The 23287-nt window shown below is 42.7% G+C and overlaps 1 protein-coding gene across 5 annotated transcripts; it reads right to left on the reverse strand.

Moving 5' to 3' along the window:
• Window positions 1-21: 21 nt before the first annotated feature.
• On the reverse strand, window positions 22-23032 carry pacsin3 (protein kinase C and casein kinase substrate in neurons 3). Of its 5 annotated transcripts, none has more exons than XM_069526310.1 (11): window positions 22642-23029; window positions 18911-18972; window positions 11216-11310; window positions 10734-10890; window positions 10374-10609; window positions 9941-10096; window positions 9478-9653; window positions 8324-8444; window positions 5271-5413; window positions 4784-4962; window positions 22-2363 (listed from the first exon to the last, which is right to left on the reverse strand). In XM_069526310.1, the coding sequence occupies exons 3-11, from the start codon at window positions 11267-11269 to the stop codon at window positions 2251-2253; spliced, it is 1335 nt and encodes a 444-aa protein (XP_069382411.1). In that variant the 5' UTR covers window positions 11270-11310; window positions 18911-18972; window positions 22642-23029; the 3' UTR covers window positions 22-2250. The 5 variants fall into 5 exon arrangements, with proteins under 5 accessions (XP_069382411.1, XP_069382417.1, XP_069382414.1 ...); XM_069526316.1 differs by having other exon boundaries at window positions 18916-18972; window positions 22642-22784; XM_069526313.1 differs by lacking the exon at window positions 18911-18972 and having other exon boundaries at window positions 22642-23032.
• Window positions 23033-23287: the final 255 nt, after the last annotated feature.

The raw sequence follows: 23287 nt of genomic DNA on the forward strand, positions 1-23287 counted from the left end.
AATGAAAACAGGGTGAAAGTCTTCCATGTGCAGAAAGCTCTTTATTGTTGCTTCCCACTTTATAAACTGTACAAGATTCTGAAAAGAAAAAGCATCAAAAGGAGCAGCAGCATTAAATTCTCTATTATATCTCTTTGTTATTCAGACGTCTACATGGGTTAACTTAGCAGTACTCAGATCAGCAGACAGGGGGCGCTCCCTCACACACAAACCCACATACAGGAACATGCAAAACCACACAACAACATTTTCACTTGTTCCCGACGTCTGAGGTGCGAGTTTGTGCTTCACGATCTCAGCACGGAAAAAACTAATCATAGCAACAAAAACATCCTTCCACAGGTAAAATGATTTAAATCTAACGCTCCGGTGACGCCCCTGCACGGGTGGGTCGAGTTAACAACGAAGAACGGAGGCTAAATTAAAAAGAAAAGAACAAATTAGAAAGTCATTAAGTCGACTGTAAAAATGCTATTCTTAAAAAAAATGTCCCCATCAGAGGTGAAAATCATCTGACTTGATATTAACAGCTATGACGGTGAGAAATGATCAAAACAAGAGGAAAGAAAGTGAATTCAGTGTAACACCAAAATAATAAATCTATAAAACAACCAAAGCAAACTGTTATGAAGGGGAAAGGATCAGGTGCTGCCAGAACAGTGTCCAGGAAACAGGAGATCGACTGGTTTCTACTGGGATCAGACTGGAGGCCATCAGCAGACGGCTGTGATTCCTCGGTCAGACAGCAAGGTGGCGCCGCACATTTCTTACTCTCATCGACTGAGGCACTGAGTCTTTTCTTTGTCGATTCAAGCAGCAGCCGCCATGTCACGGCCGAGCGGAGGAGACGAGGAAGAGGAGACGAGGAAGAGGAGACGAGGGAGAGGAGCAGGTGAAAGTTCTTCCGTGTAGATCCTGGATCCAAGAAGCTTTAAAGACAGATTTGAAATCTACGCAAAAAGTTTGTCTGTTTTTAACTTTGCATTTGTTTACTTTTAACTTTCTTGAAGAGTCGATTAACGATTTAAATAGCAAAGAGCGGATTCCATCGACTGTAAATAAAGGTCGACGACATGGCAGCTCCCCAAAAGTAAAACCAAAATATCTGGATCGCCCCCTAGTGGCTGGCTGCAGTGTAGGTCATAAACCCTGCCTCCTCCATGTCAGCAGATTGGACAAGAAGGAAATAATGTTTTCTCAGAGACGGTTTCTGTCATTTAAGGTAGACTGACGTATCAGGAGTCCACGAAGGGTCAAGGCGAGAATTACTTTTGCGTTCCCTTTGCAATACGTCAGTGACCGACCCGACCCGGACCTGGGACCCAGCCCGGCCTATTGGGTCAGGTGTCGACACCCTCATTTCTGACCTGCCGTACAGATCAGTGTGTTGAAAAGTACAACTGCTCAGTAGACATGGTTATCTACTGAAATATACAGTGTGAAGGTACAGTAACTGTTGTCAGGACGACTGCACCTATGAAGACATGGCAATGTTGCATGATGGGAACAGGAAACTATCGTGAGATAACAACAAAAAAATTCTTGCCGTGAACCTTTCGGGTCATGATTGACAACTGAGACGGACTCGTGATTGGTCGATAGCGTGTATCTTGATACCGCAGCTCAATCCCCCGATCACAGAAGATGAGGATTGTGACGTGCGTTCACATCCGGGATATTTTAGGTTCATTTCTGGATCGCTGGAGGAAGTGGAGACGCGATTTCCATCTTTGTTTTCAATCTATATTGGAAACCATGAGCCTGGTTCTGGTTTTCAAATCAAGTTCAATTTGTATATGTCAGTTCTTGTTCAGATGAAATAAACCAGATTTAATGTGCAACTTATTCTAAGCTGGTTTGAATCTCTTTGGAAAGAATGAGGCTCAAAGTCTACGAAAAAAAAAAAAAAAAATTCCCGACTACTATTCTATTGCTTTTGAGTTTGATTTGACGTTGTTAATAATAATAATAATAATTAATAAACGATGGAGGTGAGAAACCAGAACCCGTCAGAAATTCACGTTTCTCTCGAGTCCGTCGTCAGGTTTGATCAAAACTCTTCTTTCAAACGATGTCGTCAGGCTGAGAAACCGTCTGATCTCCAAAAGCTCAAATAACAGAAAACAAGTGTTGTACAGTCAGTAACCACAGAGGGGGCGTGTCTACGTGTCAGCACTAACAGCTTCCAATTGGTCCTGGCGTCTTGAGTGTAGTTGTACCATTGGCTGATAGACTGGAGGGGGCGGGCCATCAAGACGACGCCTGGACATAGTTGGCGGGGTAGAGGCCGACCCGGCCGCCGCTCAGCTGTCCTTTACACCAGCCCTGCTCGTCCTCCTCCCCCAGCTTCAGCAGCTCCTCGCCTGGAACAGGAAGCAGAGTCAGTTTCCTGTCAGGGGTTTCAAAATAAAAGCATGGAAAATGCGAGGAATACATACATCTGTGCTGATAAATGTGAAACTGGTGCTAGATGCTTTGATTTAGATGGAGCTCATTTATTGTTTTATCAAATTTCAAAGTTTCAAGTGATTCAAACACAGGAAACCTATTACTTTCATTATCAATATGTCTGACAGTATCTTTGAAGAATAAAGTTTTTAAAGTATTAATTCAGATGGTAATGAAAAACAGCTAAAAACTCAAACATGTTCCGTTTATCATCATAGAAAATTACCAAAACTAACAAATATTCACATTTAAGAAGCTGGTACAAGTCAATATGAGGCATTTTACTCGAAAAAGTATTATACAAATGACTACCAAATAAATAATTTTAATGATTTTATAAAGATTTATTTTATTCTTTTATTTCTGTATCTATTGCTGTGTGATCGTCATATTGCAAAGTTTGCTTTTTAATAGTTTTCCTTCCAATTTTCATTTTTAACTTGTTCACCATCTTGTAACTGTGTGTGAAGGGTGCTATATAAATCATTTTGATTATGATTATTATTGTTATCATTATTACAGCTCCACAGCTCTCATTAGTTTCTGAATGTATTGAGGGTCCAAAAATCCCAGGATGAGAAAGTGGTCTCATGTATATTGAGGCTAAACAGAGGCCCAACACCAAATTTGACTCCTGCTTCCCCCTCTGGTTAATCCTGGTTCAAGCTAAGCTCAGTTAAGCTTTTCCAAACTGATGTCTCTCCCTATGTGGTCCCATCAGGTCCCATCAGCTCTGTGTCCTTCTAACACCCCCATGAAGGACGCCCGCCTGCAGAGGACCGACTGAACCTTGTCAGGGTTGAACCACCAAACAGAGAACGAGCAGTTTAACCAAGGTCAACGAGTTCAACGGTTCCCTCCTGCTGAAAACTGAGTCCTCACACACAACGTTTAAAATCCTGCTGTTTTCTTTTTCTGGATAAATACACAAAAAAACAGAAAGTCACTCAGTCGAGCTCAAATCACCACACAGTCGCCTTAACTTCAATAAAGCAACATCGAATTACACACGCTCATAAAAATCAATGAGTAAAATGATGAACTGTCGGTTAATAAACAACACACTGCGTCCAAACACCTTCATTCATCAAAACATGAATAAAGTGAAAACCACAAGAACAAGTGAATGTTCTGAGTTCTGACGAGTTCTTGATTTAACATCAGAGAAAACTGGGATTTATCTCATCAAAATAAAAGCATAGACTTCCTGCTTGTCAGTTCAAAATTTAAAATAGACCTAGACATGCTTTTATTTGAAACAATGTGAAGCTGCTTCACATCGTTGTCACAGCTGCACACGTCATGCACGGAGGTGAAATATTGTGTATAATATGTGGTCAGTAATTCTACATGTGAATCTGCTGCAGTGATGATTCAACTCAAGTCACAGAAATAAACCTGTTTCATACAGAGGCAGAAAAAAATAACCAGCTTTGGTTTCAGAGAAGTAAAAAAAGCTCCAGTTTCTCAAGATGATGATTCATTCAAGGCTTTTTTTAACTCTGATTATTTTTTTCCTTTTATAAAAGCTGATAAACTTCTCAATCAATCAAAAAAAATATTCACAAATCATAATTTGTCTCATGGGGTTTAACAAGGTGCTTCTGTGACTCATCATCATTAGAACAAAATTCACAAGCTTCCAGAAATAACATGCAGACTGAGGGACAATGTAACCTGTGTGTTTTAAAGGTGTGGTACTCACTGTCGACTCTTACTTAATGATGTGTAATCATCGGAACTCATGAAACAATGAAATAATGTGCTTGTGTGTGTGTGTGTGTGTGTGCGTGTGTGTGTGTGTGTGTGTGCGAATGTGTTAAGACAAAGCATCACAGGTGACCCAAAAACAACAACCCCATTTCAGGCTCTGAAATATGAACTTTTATTTTACTTGTTTTTTCTGTATTTCATAAAATGTGCAAAGTGGCTGAGAAGCTGAATTATCTCTATTTTACATTATGAATAATGTCCGTCAGGTTTGAACTTAAAAAAAGACTAACAGACTTTGAAGGAGCTTATATTCTCTCACTGTTCATAAAGTTGTGTTATACTGAGTTCTAATATTATATGCAGCAGTCTTAGATTCAGTGGGAGCAGATCTATCGTTGCAACAGTATTTAAAAAGTTTTTTATGTTGTTTTGATTATTTCTACATTCATACTTCATGTGTATACAAATCTACTCCTCTCTACTCCTTTCTGTCATATTTCTACTATAAGAACTACATAATCATCTATATTAACTTATTTTTGCACATTTGATGAAACAGCAGTCACCCCCCCTCCTCCCCCTGTGATGCCTCCCATCTAGAAGCATTAGTAATGGTTAATACCTGCTTTAAAGCTGAGCTCATCGGCCTCCTGGCCCATGTAATCATAGAGCGCTCTGACTCGCACCCCCTCTACCTGCTCCTCCTCCTCCTCGTCCTCCTCCCCCACCCCAACGCCGTTCACCGCCAGCGCCTTCTTGGGACTCTCCTCGTCCGACCAGTCGGATGAATAATCTTTCGTCCTGAGAGAGGAGAGAGAGCCGGAGGTGTCACAACGAGGCAGAGGATCAGAACCAAACAATCAGACATTTCTCTTCGTAACAATCAAATAAAATAGTTTTCAAGACAAGTGAACTCAGGGTACACACACACACACGCACACACACAAACACACACACGCACACACACACACACAGCTTTCTAGCTACTAATTAGAGTGTGTTATGTGCATGATATAAACTCCTCAGGGTGACAACAAGGTAACAAACTACATGTTGCCTCTGTCTCTAACACACACACACACACACACACACACGGGGGCGTGTCCTACCTGCTGGAGTCCACTGTAATGGGACTCGGTGGGACGTCATCTCTGCCTGAAGAGACGATGTTGGTGAGAGTGACCACGTTCTCCTCGGAGTGTCCTCCTCGCTCCTTCCTGCTGATGGAGCGGCTCGCCTCCGGGGACCACTCCTGCACGTGCGCACACACATGAACAATTGGTGTTCTCGTTCAGTTCAGAACCTTCACTTCACTTTGGTTGGTTAATGTTCGCTCCTTCACTTTTATGAGTTTTGAAAAATCGAAATGACACAAGTAGAATATCTCATTTTTAATTTTGGCTTGTTTGCATGAAAACCTTGTAACTCTGACATGAGAAGATTTAACTGAGCAACATGAAGTTACACACACACACACACACACACACACACACACACACACACACACACACACACACACACACACACACACACACACACACACACACACACACACACACACACACACACACACACTTCAGCCATAATAACATGGTGCTGAGTGAAGTCGGAGGCTGTGGATACAGTTACTGGTATTTACAGTCTCAGTGGAGCAGAGAACAAACTCCACACTGTCAGTGCTGCAGGGGAGTGTGTGAGTGTGTGTGTGTGTGTGAGTGTGTGTGTGTGTGTGTGTGTCTGCAGGTATAGAATTAACACCACATCTGCACAAAGTGTACATGCGTATCAAAAAAGGAAGATGAAGGATTTCCTCCAGATGTGAGGACACTTCACTGCTCCTCGGTTTTTTTAATAGCCTGAACGTCTTCAGGTTTTTACTGAGCTGTTGTCAGAATCATGAATGAAAGTCCTCACCAGTATAGAAAAACAAACCCATGCAGGCCGGTACAATGGTTCTCTGTTCGTGTGTCTGCAGCGCTGTGGGAACGCCAGGAGATTCCTCAGAGGACAGAGCAGATTCATTTCTTTCTCTCTCCTCTTACGTTTCAGTTTTAGAAAAAAAAAATCTACAGAAGCTAAATAATGTTCACTTTAACTTGACAGCAGAGATTCTCACTGTTTATACTTAAAAAACAAAACATGTATAAATATACACTCGTGGTACTTTCAGAATTAAAGGAAAATCTGTTTTACTGCGTCAATAAGCACGTTTAGGCAGAAATCATGTTTTTACCATCTGCTTTGCAGCTGTAACAATTAAGATGGATTCTCTTTCCTTGTAAATGCTCCATATGTTTTTAAGGAAAATATTATCAGCGAAAATGACAAAATTATCTGGAAAATCAAACTCAGAGGCCTGAGATAAATCATGATATCATGATTCAGAGAGACGTTTGTTTCTGCTGCAGAGTTGTGTAATATCATCAGGTTTAAATGAAATCCAGTCAATTCTTTTGTACAATGTGCAATTTGAGGATCTAGAACACAGATATACCTCTATTGTGACTCGACAGTGGAGCCTGCAGATCTTTTCACAGACAGAAAACAGGACAACACAATGATTCTCTCACTGTGAAGAGGGCGTGAAAATACCAGAGTGTAACTGAGAACAAACTCTTATATCATCTTCATCTTCCTCTTCCTCAGACCGGGGTCACGAAGCTCCAGAGAAACGAGAGACGTGAATCTGATGAAGAGCTGATTGTTCACTGTTCCTTTTTTTTAATTCAGTGGACGACGACGTCTGGACAACAAAGTTTCCTCCTCCAGTGAATTTAAATCTTTTTTTAGACTTTTGGACAAAGTAAAACCAAAACGTCTGTGCCTGGATACTTTCAGTGCTGCAGAGAAGACAAAGAGCCACAGACACTGATACTGTGTCAGTGAACTGCAGCTCAAACAACACATGATGCGTCTGCCTCTAAATATTTACAATGATTAAATCTCCAGAAATAATTAGCAATGGTGATTAAACCCAATCTAACATTTTTACATTGTGATAAACATAAACAGGGAGGAAATAATAAGAAATCCAATTGTTAAGGTTGTTACTGATTATTTAAAAAATAAATCAACATATAAATATTTAATTAAACTGCTTCAGAGATTTATAATAATAATCATGTTGGATTCCTATGTCCATGCAACACTTCTCCTGAGCAGATGGTGGCACTAATGAGTCACTTCATTGTTGGTCGTTAAACTAAAACAAACATAGAACAAAAGAGATTAAAGAGTTTTTGTTTTCAGACTAACACACGTTTTAGTAAAATTTGGTAAATGTTCTTGTCGTCTCTCTTGCAGACGAGTGGAAAGACGACACTGTTCCCGTGTGTGTCTGATAAATATGAAGCTGAACAGCAAGTGTCATCTTTACACTTTTGTTTAGTGTTTGTGTGTTTGGAGACAAAAGTTTTACAGTTTTAACTAAAATCCTAATTTAATTTGTCTGTCACAGGCAAACACACACGAACACATCAGCTTTAAACCCAATAAAGACCCGGTCGTCTTTTTCCCCACATCTGCCAATATTTGTTTGTCCCCACTGACCTCGACTGCTGCTGAAAACTGTACATGTCCATCAACAACTAAATAAGTGTGTGTGTGTGTGTGTGTGTGTGTGTGTGTGTGTGTGTGAGAATGTCTTTCTATGGTTATGAGGCCAATTTCGGTTCAATACCATTTATTGGACTATTTGTCTTTATTTTAGTGTCAGAATCAGGTTTGGGTGTCCTCACAACTTTATAGAGAGAGATTGTGTGTGTGTATTTCAGAAACAAAATGAATATTCAAAAGGTTTCCAGTGAAAGACCTGTTGTGTAACAGACCTCTGAGTGGGGTCAGGAATGTAACACGCACACACACAGACACAAACTTTTCACAGTGTCTCAGTTCAGACTTGTAGATTTTCTGTGACTCCATTCATTCTTGAAAACACGAGCCCTGAGGTAGCTGTTCTGTTTCGTAGCTGTCCTGTCACGTCAAGCCCTGAAGCCTCATTTAGATTTTAATATTAGCTTTTATTTCATCATGTGTGAGACGACAGAGTGTGTGTGTGTGTGTGTGTGTGTGTGTGTGTGTGTGTGTGTGTGTGTGTGTGTGTGTGTGTGTGTGTGTGTGTGTGTGTGTGTGTGTGTGTGTGTGTGTGTGTGTGTGTCCACACCTCAAACTGAGGCCAGTTCATGCTCATGCCCGGTCCGTGTGTGTTCCTCCACCATCTGAGGTCCTCGGTGTCGTTGGCTGCTCGGATGGTTTGACCCAGGTCCTGGTACAGAACCTTGAACCTGTCGGACGCAGATGACTGTCAATCATCACGTCTACACCCTCGTCCTTTAAATTCTGTTTTAAGGGATTTCAACTCTGTCAAAGTGAAATGACAGACGTCCTTTATGGTTTGAGACATTTAACCCTCCTCTGTACTGGATCTGTTCTTTTGACTTCTAATGTTTGTCATCATGACTTTTCTAACCCTTCGTATTCACAGAAAAATATCTACTTTCTATAAGATGAGATAAGATAAGTGTGTATGTATCGTTTGATCAATACGAGACATTTCTGTTTTGATGTTTATCTGTGCAAAAACAAAAACCTGTTACTTTACAGGGAATACAACCACAGTAGATGATCTTTTAACTTGTGTGTCTCAGCCTCTGAATCACTTCAGCTCTGAGCATTTTTTACTGTTTTCCACCGAACAAAGATTTTGTTCCCCATCACCAAACACTGGAAACTGAATCTCTATACAGCCTGTATACACATGGATGGACATTTACAGCATTTCAATTAATGCCTGACCATGACAGAATGGTGTTGACGCACACATTTGGAACCTTAAGATGTTGGGCACCGCCCCTGGTGAACGCCCTCGTACGCAGGTAATGAGAGACTCCATGAACCAAAGTCTTAGTCTGGACGTCAGGTCTGAGGTCTGCTGACAGGTGGTCTCTCATTACTGCGGCTGCACCACGAACCTGAACACGGCTTTAATCGCATCATCGAAATCCCCGCGTAAACATCTCGTGTCAGGTTCGTCTCCACAGAGTTTAAAAAAAAAAAAAAAGGTGGATTTGTTCAATATTTGGACCAAGAAGTTATTGGACTTCTCCCAATCAGGGTTGCCATGGTAACAGGGGCTTGTTTAAACAGAACGAGAAGGTCAATAGTTAATGGACAACATGAGTTTCCCATTAACTCCTGTGTACACACACACATGTTCACAAACTGTGACACGTCTGCATGCCGTCATTCTGAGTCATGGCTCATCAGTCGTGTGTGTGTGTGTGTGTGTGTGTGTGTGTGTGTGCGCGTGTGTCGTACCCCTCTCTGGCGGACAGGTCGAGGTGTGTGTGGATGTCCAGCAGGACGTCTTTAAAGAAACGCAGCCTGTTGCGCTCAGCCTCCTGGGTGAGGTCGAACACCTGCTCCATGTCCTCCATGTATCGAGGGTTACATCGGTTCAGCTCCTCCAGGGCCTTCTGGTAGCGCTCCTTCACCTGGCGTGCACGCACAAACACACACACACACAAACACACACACAAACACACAAAGAGGTCACACAGACCTGTTTGGTCAAACTAGAATCATAAAGACGAAGAGGAACCAGGATTTTCCATGTTTTCAGTTTTTTTCTGTTGGGTTTGTGCAGAACAGAGAATAGAGGAGACAAGCCTGGTCATGTTACACACACACACATGTTTTCTTGGACTGACACACCCAGAGTGGTACCAGAAGGAGCTCCGCATGGGAGTGTGTGTGTGTGTGTGTGTGTGTGTGTTTGTACTTTCTCGGCCTCCTGGTTGCAGCGCTCCACCCGGGTCGTGTATTTGCGGACTTCCTCTTGAGACTTGGTCGGGTCGGCCTTGGCGTGTGTTTCCCTGGTTGACGCCGTCCACTCCTCCTTCCTGGCCTGATGGTAGCTCTTCTTACTGGACTCCACCTTCACACACACACAGACACATTATTACCTAGAAAAGATGTCGTCATGTTACCTCATTGACACATCTGATCAAATATTTAAAAACTTGATGAACGACTCGATTCAACGGCAGCATCACCGACCACTCACAGATGAGCAGAAAAGTCATTGTCTTATTCACACAAATTTGGATTCTCGGGTGAGTTGTTCCAGACACTGACCATCGTTTAAATGTAGACACGTCTGTAAATGCATCATCGACTGTGCTGCAAACCCCCCCCCCTCAGAAACCGCTCACCTCTTTCAGTTTGCGGACCCAGGGTTTCTGGGCTTTGCGGAAGCCGTCGTCTGCGTCCTTTGTTTCCCTGAAGCCTCCCATCATCTGCTTGTGGAAGGCGTCCTTCTGCCAGTCGCGCACCTTCTCGCTGTCCTCGCTCGCCAGCCGCTGCCGCAGGTCCAGGTGCAGCTCGCTGAGCCGATCAGCCGCCTGCATGAAGGCGTGCCACGCCTTCTCCAGCGTGCCATACTGAGGCCCTGAGGAGGTAGAGAGGAGATATTCCATCACCTCAGTGAGCTTCAAAAACCTGAAGCTGTGCGATTACGATATGTTAAAAGACTTTTTGTATGAAAACTGGCTCTGGACTTTTCTTTGACCGACCTTTCTCCACGACGCCCCTCCACCTCTTGGCCCAGTCGCTCAGCTGCAGAGCGTAGCTCTTCTCGATCTTCGCTCTCTCCTGGAAGCAGCTGACCAGCTCGTTACACAGCCGGTGGCCGTCGTCGATTCTCTTCACCGTCCTCTTGTAGTTCCCCGGCTGCAGAGATCCACAAACACACACACACAGAGAGAGCAAATAAGAGACGAGACTGAACCTGAGCTTTTACTGTCGTTCAGTGGACGATGCAGAGAAATAGAGATGAAATGAAGAGAGCAACCGAGGACAGACAGAACAGAGAGCAGCTACAGGTATGTAGTTTTTCCAGATATTGGTGTGCGAGTCTTGACAGCACAAACTCATCGACATGGATCCTTACTTGACTGCAGAGCTTCTGTCACATTCATTTATTTCAGGTTTGATTTCCATAATGTGTCTCAACTGGTTAAATCAATCCATGTGTGTGTGTGGGTGAGTACTGTACCTCCCAGAAGCTGTCAGAGCTCCCCAGGTCGCTGATGTCTCCGTTGGAAGACATGTCGGCCTTACAGCACGGAATGATGGCGGTTACAGAAACGACTGAGAGACATAGAGAGAGAGAGAGAGAGAGAGAGAGAGAGAGAGAGAGAGAGAGAGTAAGAGAGCGAGAGAGACAGAGTGAGAGAGAGAGAGAGAGAGAAAAAACATTTATTACATTGAGCCATATAAAATAAAAAGTGAGACGTCCATATTCTGGGTACTTCCCAGGAAACTTTGCAGGTGTTAAGCTACAAACTTCAAGGATATTTCCAGCAGAGGTCTCCAGCACAATTTGGTTCTAATTATAACTTCAATGGAGAAAGTGTCAGTTTCACAGTCAGACGATAATATTCAACTCAAAAATAGACGGTTTTCCCCCCCCGATGGTAAAAGAAGCTTATTGTTCCTACAACTATTTAAAAAATAATAAGAACGTCAACAAGAGAATCTGTGATTTAACACTTAACCAAAAGTTCCCCAGCTTAACATGCGAGAGTGCGACTTTCAAAATGGAATAATTGCAAAAGTCGAAAAACAACACAGGCCGAAACATGTTGACTTTATATGTTGAGACCTTCCCACCTGGTAAATCTCATGGTTCTTTTATTCAACTTCTGTTTCTAAGGTCAAGAATAAACTTTGAAACCCGACTCTTAAAACAGGAGTCGGGTTAACGTCATCTGGTGAAGAAGCTCATGTGATATGATCCAAAGCTCCAGAACAGATAATAAATTGACTTAGAGAGAATCATGCAAAAGTCACAAATACAAACTTTTGATTGTAAAATTTTTTGATATCTGCCTTTTAAAAACCAAAGTATCTAATCGACAAACACAAAACAGAGAAATGAATGTAATGAAACAGGGTCAGAGGGTTTTTAGGATTTCTCTGGTATTGGAGTGCGTGTCCTCTGATCGTCCAGCCTCAGTTCTACAGTTTCAGCTTCAGACAAACTGCAGCTCCACGTCAGCGACGCACAAACCTGCAAAGTGTCCAGCTCCCTCCTGCCCACAGACCCGCTCTCTCCAGGTCGCTGCCCAGTTTTCCTTCTACACACAACTGGACTGTGTGCGTCCGACAAACAAACAGTGTCAGACACATCCGCTGCGTTACTGAGGCAGGAATCTGTGTCAACGAGCCCCGAACACACACAATGGATCTCATTCATCGGAGAGAAGACGACGCACAAAACAATTTGGATCTGCAAGTTATTAGAGATGATTCTGTGCGATTCGTTTTTAACTGTCTCATCACCTCGTGAAGACAGAAGGGACAGGACTTAACCTGGAGACGAAGAACGCTGTTTTAAATTCAGCATTGTTCACACCTCACTCACCGTCCTCTCCTCCGATATCTACGTTAGACTGTTAATAAAGATGGACGATGACAGCTCCCAATAGTGAAGCCACAGCGTCTCGATTGCCCCCTGGTGGCCGGCTGCACTACATGTCATAAATCCCACCACTTCCATGTTGATAGACGGGACACGTCTTGGTTTTAATTTGAAATTTGATGATATAAAAACAGCCGAGACGACATGATTGACAGCTGAGATTGACTCCTGAAGTTATTAATGCAAAGTTAGAATGTGATATAATGTGAGTTTCTCCCGACAACACGTAACGCATGAAACTTACTGAACCCGTCTCCAAACCAACATAGAACACAAACGCAGTTCACCACCAACATGACGTGACTCTGCAGAGGAACCCGTCAACAGTTCACCGTGACCCGACTTGCGTACATCCACTTCCTCCGTGTGATCCTCCCACTGGACAAAACCCTGTTTCAAGGCCGAACAACTTCCTGTGTCAGACACAACAACCTGAGAGGAAAACCCGCTTCAGTCCTGAGTGCTTGAAGGTCACCGCCTGCACGGCCCTGCTGCTCCACGCCGAGCGGCCTCCACACAGTCCCCCTGAATTCAACACCACATTACACATAAACCGTTTTTTAGACATGACGACAAAATTTAAAGGTGGCGTTGGCGTTTATGGGGAACGACGGCACCCCTCCCTCCACTGCTCCTTCAGAAGCTTCAACCCCCACATTGCTGCACGTCGCCAAGGTAACCTCTGATCTCAACAAGCGAGGAATTAGCCACCACCAACATTAAAATTAGCTGTTGACAAAATACAACCTTTATATTTTACACAAACTATTCAACAAAGAGAATCAGCCGCAGCAGAGTGAGTCTACCTTGAAGTAGCAGACGGTCAGACACTGAAATCCTCCATGGCTGCTGCAGCTTGGGGAGACGTTGTGTGCCAGAGTGAGGTCGGAACACTACATCCTTCCAGCAGGTTTCATTTTAATCTGCTCAGTGGTTCAAGTGTAATCTTGCTAACAAACCAATCGACAGACAGAAGAAGAAGAAGACGTGCCTCCTCCAAGGCTGATTAAGAAACAGACAAAAACTCTTTAATAAAATCCACTCCAAAAGTTAAAGATTTCTTCCTTTGCCCGTAACTTGCATCTATTTTAAAGTTTCAATAAAATCTGTTTGGTAGTTCCTGCGTAATCCTGCAAACAGACAAACGGACAGCAATGAAAACACAACCTGCTTGGCTGAGGTAACACGGCCCTGAACATACGTTTTGTTCTGTTTAAAAAGCGACACAGCTTCATACATGTTTTACAAGTTGAACTGAATGAACGTCACTTTATAGCTGCTTTCAGACACGCACCAAACTCCGGAGATCCTCCAGAGTGGGAACCCTGCGTTGTTCATGTGTGAGAAGAGAAACTGCAGAGAAGGTCCAGACCTAATTCTCCACAGATCCTCTGGAGGTCATGTCTGAAAACAACTTTAGTCTCCGTCAAAAAGTCAAAGACAGAGCATGAGCCATGCACTGCCTCCGTGGATGTAGTAACACACACACACACAATCATCTCACACATGATGAAATATTTCAGTTATCACTGAGCGTTCAGGGCTTGACGAGACAGAGGACTGTTTGAGGTTCCTGGTTTTTCCTCCTCCCTGTGTTTCACAATCTTCTCTCTCACTGTAAATAACAAGTCGTCTCCCAGAATAACAGCAGCTGATCTATGCACTGGGAGCAGACTGAAGCTGAATTAAAGGCAGCGCACAACAGTAGCCTTGGTGAACTCTGCAGGGAACAATGTGGGAGCGAGTGAGTCTAAATAAACTCTGCAATGACAGAGCAGCCGGCGACGGGAGGGAGGAGAACCTGCACTTAGATCAGGTTTAATGTGTGTGTAGGTGTGTCAGTGTGGGTGGATGTGTTTCGCAGGTGACGTTGAAGATTAGTCCAACGCACACGTTCGACAGCACAACATCACTGTTCTCTCAGACGTGGCAGATAATCCCCGTCAGACAGCTGAGCTCTAATTTGACCTCCCCACGCTGTAGAGACAGAAGGATGGCCGTGTGTGTGTGTGTGTGTGTGTGTGTGTGTGTGTGTGTGTGTGTGTGTGTGTGTGTGTGTGTGTGTGTGTGTGTGTGTGTCACAGGTAAGTGGTAAGTATGCTAACAGCAGAAGAATCTGGCACCAGCATGCTGGAACATGAGTATTATGAGAAAACTGACTTCGCCATGGATCACTAATTACTACTCCTATATCCTACAGGAGTGTGTGTGTGTGTGTGTGTGCGTGTGTGTGCGTGTGTGCGTCTGAGTATCTGGGTGTGGCTCACTGAAAGCATGTGGGCTTGGCAGCTCAAACCTCTTGTACTGTTGCTGCAGTGAACCTGCTGGAGGTGCGCATGAAAGTAAGCAGACGAGCCGAGGTTCACCACAACACGTTCACCCACAAAGAAACACATGAAACAAATATTGAGCCACATTCTGAAACTGAAAAAAGGCTTTGAAAAGGTTGAAACTCTGTTTGACAGGTTCCAATCTCACAAAAAGGGGTTTTGTGAGATTGGAACTAAACCTTGAAGCTTTGGATAACAGCCTCAACATTTTAGTCATTATTTTGAATTCAAGTTTTCTAACAAACTGCAGCTCTTACGTGGCCAAAATATCTTCCATACAAACGCTGCTACTTTCTGCTCTTGACGCCATTTGAAGTGGAATATTGACTGAGCCACGTTATCGAGGTCCTGCTGAACTCGAACAATCCAGAGTTTATATCATCAAATACCTGATTAAAAGCAACCTTATCAAAGCCACGGACACTTAAACAAACATCAGTGAGATAACAAGGAACTAAAATGACAGAAACTATCTTTGAGAAACTGGTTTTGCAGTTATCGGGTCATATATCAAAATAACAGACAAACTAGCAACGACGATAAAAAACGGAGCTGAAAGTTTGTCCATATTTTTACTTTGACATTAATTTGCTTGTTCACTTTTGTCAAACAGAAAAGAAGCAAAAACAGAAAGTTGTTCTCCTCAGCTCTAAAAAAAACTGGTTGAACATAAAGAACCATCGAGCTGCGACTGAACGAGTTCTCAAAAAGGCACAAGATTACACACGCACGCACACACACACGCACACACACGTCCTGTACACTGACTAATACCTTCAGGAATGTATCTTAAATCGTCTCCATGTACAACAAATGAGAGGAAACATGGTTTTACTTCAGAGGCCGTTACAACACACACAGAAGAAGTTTTAGTTTATCTGTGATTATTGATATTTAAACCTTTCTGAATAGATTTGTTTGTAGGTGAGTTGTTTATTACATTTTAAACTAAAAGCTGCACGTTTATGTATTTCAACAAAAGTAAATGAACTTTAAAAAGATGGATTTTTTGCTGCTGCTCCACATTTGCCCTTTAAATACACACTTTGTATTATATATAAGGTTTTTGGGGGCCGTTTCCATCTAATCATCCTGTTTAAAGCACATGTTTACACTGGTCATGGACTAGGGTTCAGTCCCCTCAGAGTATATACACACACACACACACACACACACACACACAAACTCTGGATTATGGATTATGAAACAATGGGCCCCTTGGCACAATTTTGCAAAAGGCCCCACACTGCTTATATTTCTCATAATTAAAAGCAAAACCTCCAAACTGACTCAACCACGAGGATGTCACTCAGTACAGCTCCCACCTGCCGATGTCACACAGTCCCTCTAAATAATCAAACTATAAACCAAACTATCTTTCAATGTTAAAGAAAGTGATAAGATTAAGTTCTTTCTTAACCCACATCCCATCCTTCCAGCAAGTTTCAGAATAATCCGCTGAGAAGGTTTTGTGTCATCCTGCTGACAAACAAACAAATGGACAGTGGTGAAAATATATCATCTCTTTGTGCAGATGTTTCTTCTTATCGACGCCTGGTTTCATTTTCATTTAGTCCCTGAACCACGTGAAAGTATTGAAAAGCTAAAGGTTGATGCTGGATCCAGAACAGGCCACAGAAAGAGGGAAAACAGCGAGGGAAGAAATGAGGCAATGAAAGATGAGAGGAGCGAGAAGGTGAAGCCTGTGATGGATGAGCGCAGGACGGAGAGGAAGAGGTTTGACAGCACGACACAAACAAGAAGCTTCTGATGCTGTTTCCACAACAACAGAAAACTCAGTGGAGCTCAAACGTAAATACGGACACCAGCAGGAGAAATAAATCCAATTAACGTCAAAAGGCTTCAATTCTTTCACTGTTGGTTTTGCAGCAGGTTTGTTATTTTCCAGGACGACATCATCTGCTGTTCAGTAGCAAAGCTCAAAAAAATAAATAAAAAATTAAAGCTATGATCAGTATTTCCCTCTTCACAGCTCCAGATCTCCAAAGTTTCACCTTTTAGTGATTTATTGAATCGAAAGCTGTTTCTGAATAAATTGAAAACTGCTGCAGGCGTCAGGTTTTCACTGACTGAGCAGTTTTCATGCCATGACTCTGGGTCTAGTTTGACAAGTAGAGCTGCTATTCTGCATTGAACAGCAAGTCGGGCTGCAACTAAGAGTTATTTTCATTATTGATGAACCTGCAGATCGTGTTCTCTATTGATCGATTTGTCAATAACATGTAAGACGACAATGATAAATCATTCCCCACAGCCCAAGATGGTATTTAAAATGTTGTGCTGACTTTCCAAAACAAATATTGTCTGTTTATTAGCATCAAACCGTCGCATTAACAGGAGCCTGTTGAATAGTTTGTATTGATAGCTGTGATTGACTTTCTGTCGATTGACTGATCAATGAATCGAAAATTATGAAAAATCACTATTTAACGATTAAGAAAATAACCGGTACAATAATCAATCAAATCAAATAATTTTACTGTGGCTGAACTTTCTTGTGAGTAAATTTAAAACGAAGCCAAAGAGGAATACGCGGCTGATTTCATTCATTCAATCTATTTAATATTAACGCTGCAATTTCCTCATTTTATTTTTTAAAGCAACTCAACGTCTCTGCTCACAAACACAAAAACAATCAACAGACAACACAGCTTTATCTGCTGGAAGGGGAGGGTAAATGTGGGAGGAAGGGTGAGACAGAGGGAGGCTCTGGTTTATAGAGAAGTGGGTCAGGCCAGTGAGGGTGAGGAGGAGGAGGAGGAGGAGGGGACAGAGCAGCTGAGGGAGGGATGAGGAGAGAGAGGCCGGTCCAGACCTTATAAGCTGCACTGGAAAACTCACAGTCATTAATCTGATTAATGTACAGCAACAGTTTCCCAGCAGCCTCAGCTCGCTGCTCTTACACGTATATTCGAGCATGTGGTGAACTGCACGAGAATTAGTCCATAAGCTGCTGCGCTCCGCCTGCATTCCAGCACCTTCGGTTTGTAGATACGAAACCAACGCCTGCAGCCTCCGAAGCATCCAAACAGAAACTCTGAGATACTGATGTGCTCCAGCTGCAGCGACTGGGCCAACATCTGGCTGCAGAGAACCAGCTGTGTCTCTCTGGAAATGACAGACTCACATTATGAAGACGATGCTAAAGATGGATGTTGAGTGAAGGAGAATTTAAAGGCAAAGAGGGAAAACACCAACACACACCCAGCAGCGTCAGGGCAACATGCTTTTGGAATAGACTGTACTGGACCCGTCTTTAAACCTGCTGCTGTTTTGTATTGTCTTTTGTTTGTTTGTCCTGAAAAACACAATTTTAGTTCCACTGTGTGTTTTACAGATACGGCTGGAAAGACTCACACACAACCGCGTGAATCACAGATGCAGCTTGTTAAACTGTGCTGAGCTTTAATCAGACGACAGAAGCACAACAAGTTATGAACAGTTTGTATTCAGGGCGGGACAAAACATCAATACTGAAATATATCATCATCCTGACTCATGAGATACGAGCATCGATATGCTGCCCTCAAATATCCATATCTAAAAATGTAGAATAGTAAATATCTGTAAATAAGTTTGGACTTTTACCAGTTAATGGTTATTTTACATTAGATCGATGGCACTTGCAGACATTGGTAAGTTACAGTGTGTGTGTGTGTGTAAGACTAAAGACGCACGAAGACTTTAACTGTTTTATCTCAGTTTGTGTCAAACACCATACTTCAGTAAATAAATACACAAATCCTGCACGTTACCTTTTCAGGAGCATTTAGTATTTTTCTCCAGTCAGACAGATGATGTATGGTGATGTAATCGCAGGCCATGTTTCACGTATCGTATCATATCGTAACCCTGCAGTTCCACCATCGGTTTAACATACAACAGAAACACAAAGCACAAAAACAGCAGAACTTACCTTACACAAAAAACAGAGTCGGACAAACGTCCAAGCAGAAGACAGCCTTTGTCTCCGCGGGCCTGAGAGACGAAAAGGGACAGACGCAGAGAGGAAGATCCCCCAGCAGCAGCAGCAGCAGCAGCAGAGAGAAGAACACAGAGAGGTTTGTTAGACAGCGGAGCGGCCAGCGACATGCGGTTAGATCCCCACAGCATGGAGCTGCAGGTTATATGGCTCCACGCTGCTTGAAGGTGGCACATTCTGGGGGCAGCGGTGAAATGCCACACATGGAGCCGTTAGTGAGCGGCTAATGAAACAGCCGGAGACCAACGGGGAGGTCAGAGCAGTTCACTCACACCTCTAAATTTACCTGCGTGGACGATGAGCTGAGACGAGAGTGTCAGGTTTTAAAAAAAGACCAAACCACAAACTACCAATCCACCTAAAATCACTTATTGATCAAACACATGAAGTGATTTCAAATTTCTCTCACCAGGCAGAGACTAGATGGTTTCAGACAAATCATCGGTCACAGTGATCGTGATATATCGATATATTACAAAAAGATCACTTGGCAAAGATTCTGAAGATGTTGTCAATATCATCATGTAATTAATATTTTATCGTTTAATCACAGATTTAATTATAAATAACTACGAGTAACTGCTAAATATATAGAACTTGAATTAGGTAAATAAACCAGTATACAGATAAATATTTCCTGCATCGTTTATTCTGCAAAATAAAAGTTTTCATATCAGCAAACTCTGATAGCGACATGTCTGTGAAGGGCTCACTACAGCAGAGGAGAGAGGCGGAGCTGTGCGGAGCAGAAAGGGACAAGTCAGCCTTGTTCCCACACTCAGAGCCTCTTTTCTAACCAGAACCACATCACTGAGGCCATGTTGGGCCCGGACCGCCTCCACCTCCACCCCCCGGCTCTGCAGCAGCGTGCAGGACTCGACCGGTTTGACTCAACCTGCGGATCACTGCAGGACATAAAAGACGGAATTAACCCAGAAGCTGCTTCTCCTGCTGTTTGCTTTCGATTCCAGTTTGACAACATGGAGTCTTGTTTTGTTTGGGCAACGTTTCACAGGAAACAGCAAAAGTTCCTGACGACACGAGTCTACAACAAACTATTCTGTGAACCGAGTAGTCGAACAATAAATGATTAATGGTAATAATGACATTTGATGGTCGCAGCTTCTTGAATGTGACGACTAAATGTCTTTTCTTTGAGTTGAAGGAAAAGGAAAATGGGAAAAAAAAGTATTTGCAGAATGTGACATTTTAATCAACTAATTAATTAATAGTTACTAGAAAATACAAACACAGCTGAGACTGCCTCTCCACGCACCGTTTCTCTTCACGCTCATTTAAATATCATTCATTTATAGGTTTCATTTTTGTTAATGGTTCTTTCTTAAAATACTTTTAATACACTTATTTCACTTTGTTAATTTCAATCTCAAATCAAAGGAATTTTGCTCTGAAGTAAACAAATCTCTTCGTTCTCAACATCTTTCAGGTCATTTTATTTCAATGTAACTGGACAATGCATCAATCTTTTAATAGGTTAAATAATTTGATATCTTTAAGTATAAAATAATGTTAGGAAACAAACGTGACGCAGAAAATGTTTCAGCCTGAGTCCACTGGGTTTTATTTGAAGTTGTGTGAAAAGAAAAAGCAAAGAAAACGGTAAGTTTCCTTCTTCGCATCGTGGAGGAATAATCGTAACGTCCCAGAACCACCTGCACCCTTCACATTTTGACAACTGGTGTGAACTCACTGTTTAAAAAAACAGAAGCAGAAACGTGGACCAAACGGAGCCGAGTGGACAGACTGAGGGAGTTAACGTTCTGCAATGACATATTTCATGTTTCCATGAAATTCCACTCGCTCGGCTGGATTTGAAGCCCTGGAGGACGGGGGAGGACGGGGGAGGACGGGGGAGTCCCGCCTCCACAGTGGATCCCACTACAATACTGCTGCTTGTCAGGGACTCCCTCCATCCCCCCACCACTCAAGGATTTCTATTAACCAATAGACCACAGACAGAAATCATTTAGTCAGTGGAAGCAAGAAAACAACACGTGCTGGGTGATTATTCTGCTTTTCCAACAAAACAGCAAATGTTTCGTGACTCGAACCATCATGAAATCATGAGACTGTAATTATGAAAAACATGAAAAAGATGGTCAATTATTCCCAAAGAGGAAAACCTCCTCAGTCTGGAGCGATCCGGATTTTAACGACTTCAAATATTAAACTTGAATTTAGTTTTCAGTCAAGTCTGCAGCTGTACCAAAGTACAGTTCAGAGCCCGAAACAAACTCTGCTCCAAGACATGGGTTCAATTCACAGTCACGTAAGTTGTTGCCCAAACAAGAACTCAGACGGTGTCAACGCTATTTCAGAACTTCTGTTAGTTTGTATTTTTTCTGCCCCCTACTGGTGACGAAGGACTCGACGCAGTTTCAAAAACGAGATTAAACTGTTAAAGTGATGGAGCAGAATGACTGTAAAGTTTTACCCACTACTCTTATGTGCGAGTCCATTTTCACAGCATTTTGGTGAATGTCAGTACGAAACGTGCAGATTTTCACGCAGCACGTTAACGTTAGCGCAGATGTTAGCGGGTTTGACCATCGCAGCGTGGATTGTAAATATTCACCACGAGTTGAAGTGATGAAGGCGACTTCTGAAGAGCGACACCAACACATACCTGATGAATGTGAGAAGTGTTACATTACATGAAAGTTATCAGAACCTTAGAAGAGAATACCGGACGACTGATTCTCTCTTGTTGTTGTCAAAGAGTTTTAGAAAGAGTTCAGACCTCAGGTCAGAGTCAGTAAATCTGTATTCTGTTTGAATTCTCAAGTTTAGATCGGATGTAGGCCTGTTCCACTGGTGTCTCCTCATGTGGACACAAAATAACTTTATTTAAACTTGTCAAATCTGGATGTAAGGGTGTAAAGACAGTTTTAACAGTGTTCGATGTGCAAAACTTGTGCAATCAGTGTGTCTGCCCACGTCCAGATCAAAACCCTCTGTACTTAAATTTGCCAAATCTTGAATAGATTAACAAGGATTGAGTGAAACATTAGTTCAGTTTTGTAAAAAAACATTATTCTGTGCTTAAACTCACTAAAGTCACTGTTTCCCCTCAAGTAAACCACACGGGACAAGGCCTTGGTGAAGAAACTCTATATTTAGGCTTCTGGAATAGATTAACTGAGAAGTTGTATAAACACAGTTCCACCTTTATTCGAGATGTAAAAAATAAATGAAATTGTGATTTCACTGTGTTCATGTGGACAAAACACACTCACACTGAGACTTGAGGATTAACCAGGAGTCAGTGTTCCAAGCTGTTTCAGGTTTATACCGAGATAAAAACCCAACTACACTCACACTTGTCAGATCTGGATTAACAGAGAAGGTGGAAACATCGTGGAAACCAAACTGGACCAGGTCTCGATCTAAAACCTGAAATCCCCTGACACATAAAACCAAATATTTAGTTTAAAGTTTTGTCAGGTGTAAACTCAAGAACTGGGTCATTTCAATTCCCTCTTGAATGGAATCTGGAGGATCAGATGTTTGTTCCTGTGTTCGAGCCTCAGTGACTCTGCAGGGTCCTGGAGGGAAGAAGTAACTGTAACGTAGTGTGTAACTGTAACGCGGGATTACACACAGGTGGCAGCAGCGTGTGTTGATGAACAGGTGAGGTCACTTACCTGTTTCCCTCCGAGCAGGAGATCAGACTGAAACCTTCTCCTCCTCCTGTTCCTCTTCTCCTCCTCCTCCTCCTCTGAAGCTCAGCTGAGTATCTTCGGTTCTTTATAAAACAAAATATTCCTCCTTCTTTTAATCCTCCACGCACAGCGACATGTTTCCACTTCTCTCCGCGGACACACGTCGCTCCTCTTCGGCCATGAAACCAGGAGAAGTCGCCTCCTGCTCCAGCGACTGTTTCCTGCTCCGCTCGGTTCCGAACAGGAAGTTTCCTCCGAGGAAAGATGGGGGGATAAAAACAAAAGGAAGTAAAAATGAAAAGAGTGTTCTCGTGTTGTTTCTGCAGAGGATCAGTTTCCTCCTCCTCCTCTGTCTGCTGCCGTCTGTTGTAATGATGCGTTCACTGTCCAACACAATCTCCATTCATCCTATTACACAGTTTAACCCTTCACCGCCCACGGTGGTGCGTTCACTGCCCATGGTGCGTTCACTGTCCATCACAATCTCCATTCATCCTATTACACAGCTTAACCTTCACTGCCCACTGTGGTGCGTTCACTGTCCAACAAATTCTCAGTCATCCTATTACACACTTTAACCCTTTACTGTCCACTGTGGTGCTTTCACTGTACTACATGATGCCTTCAC

Source organism: Paralichthys olivaceus, chromosome 1, assembly GCF_024713975.1.
Source record: "Paralichthys olivaceus isolate ysfri-2021 chromosome 1, ASM2471397v2, whole genome shotgun sequence".
Taxonomy (NCBI): Eukaryota; Metazoa; Chordata; class Actinopteri; order Pleuronectiformes; family Paralichthyidae; genus Paralichthys; species Paralichthys olivaceus.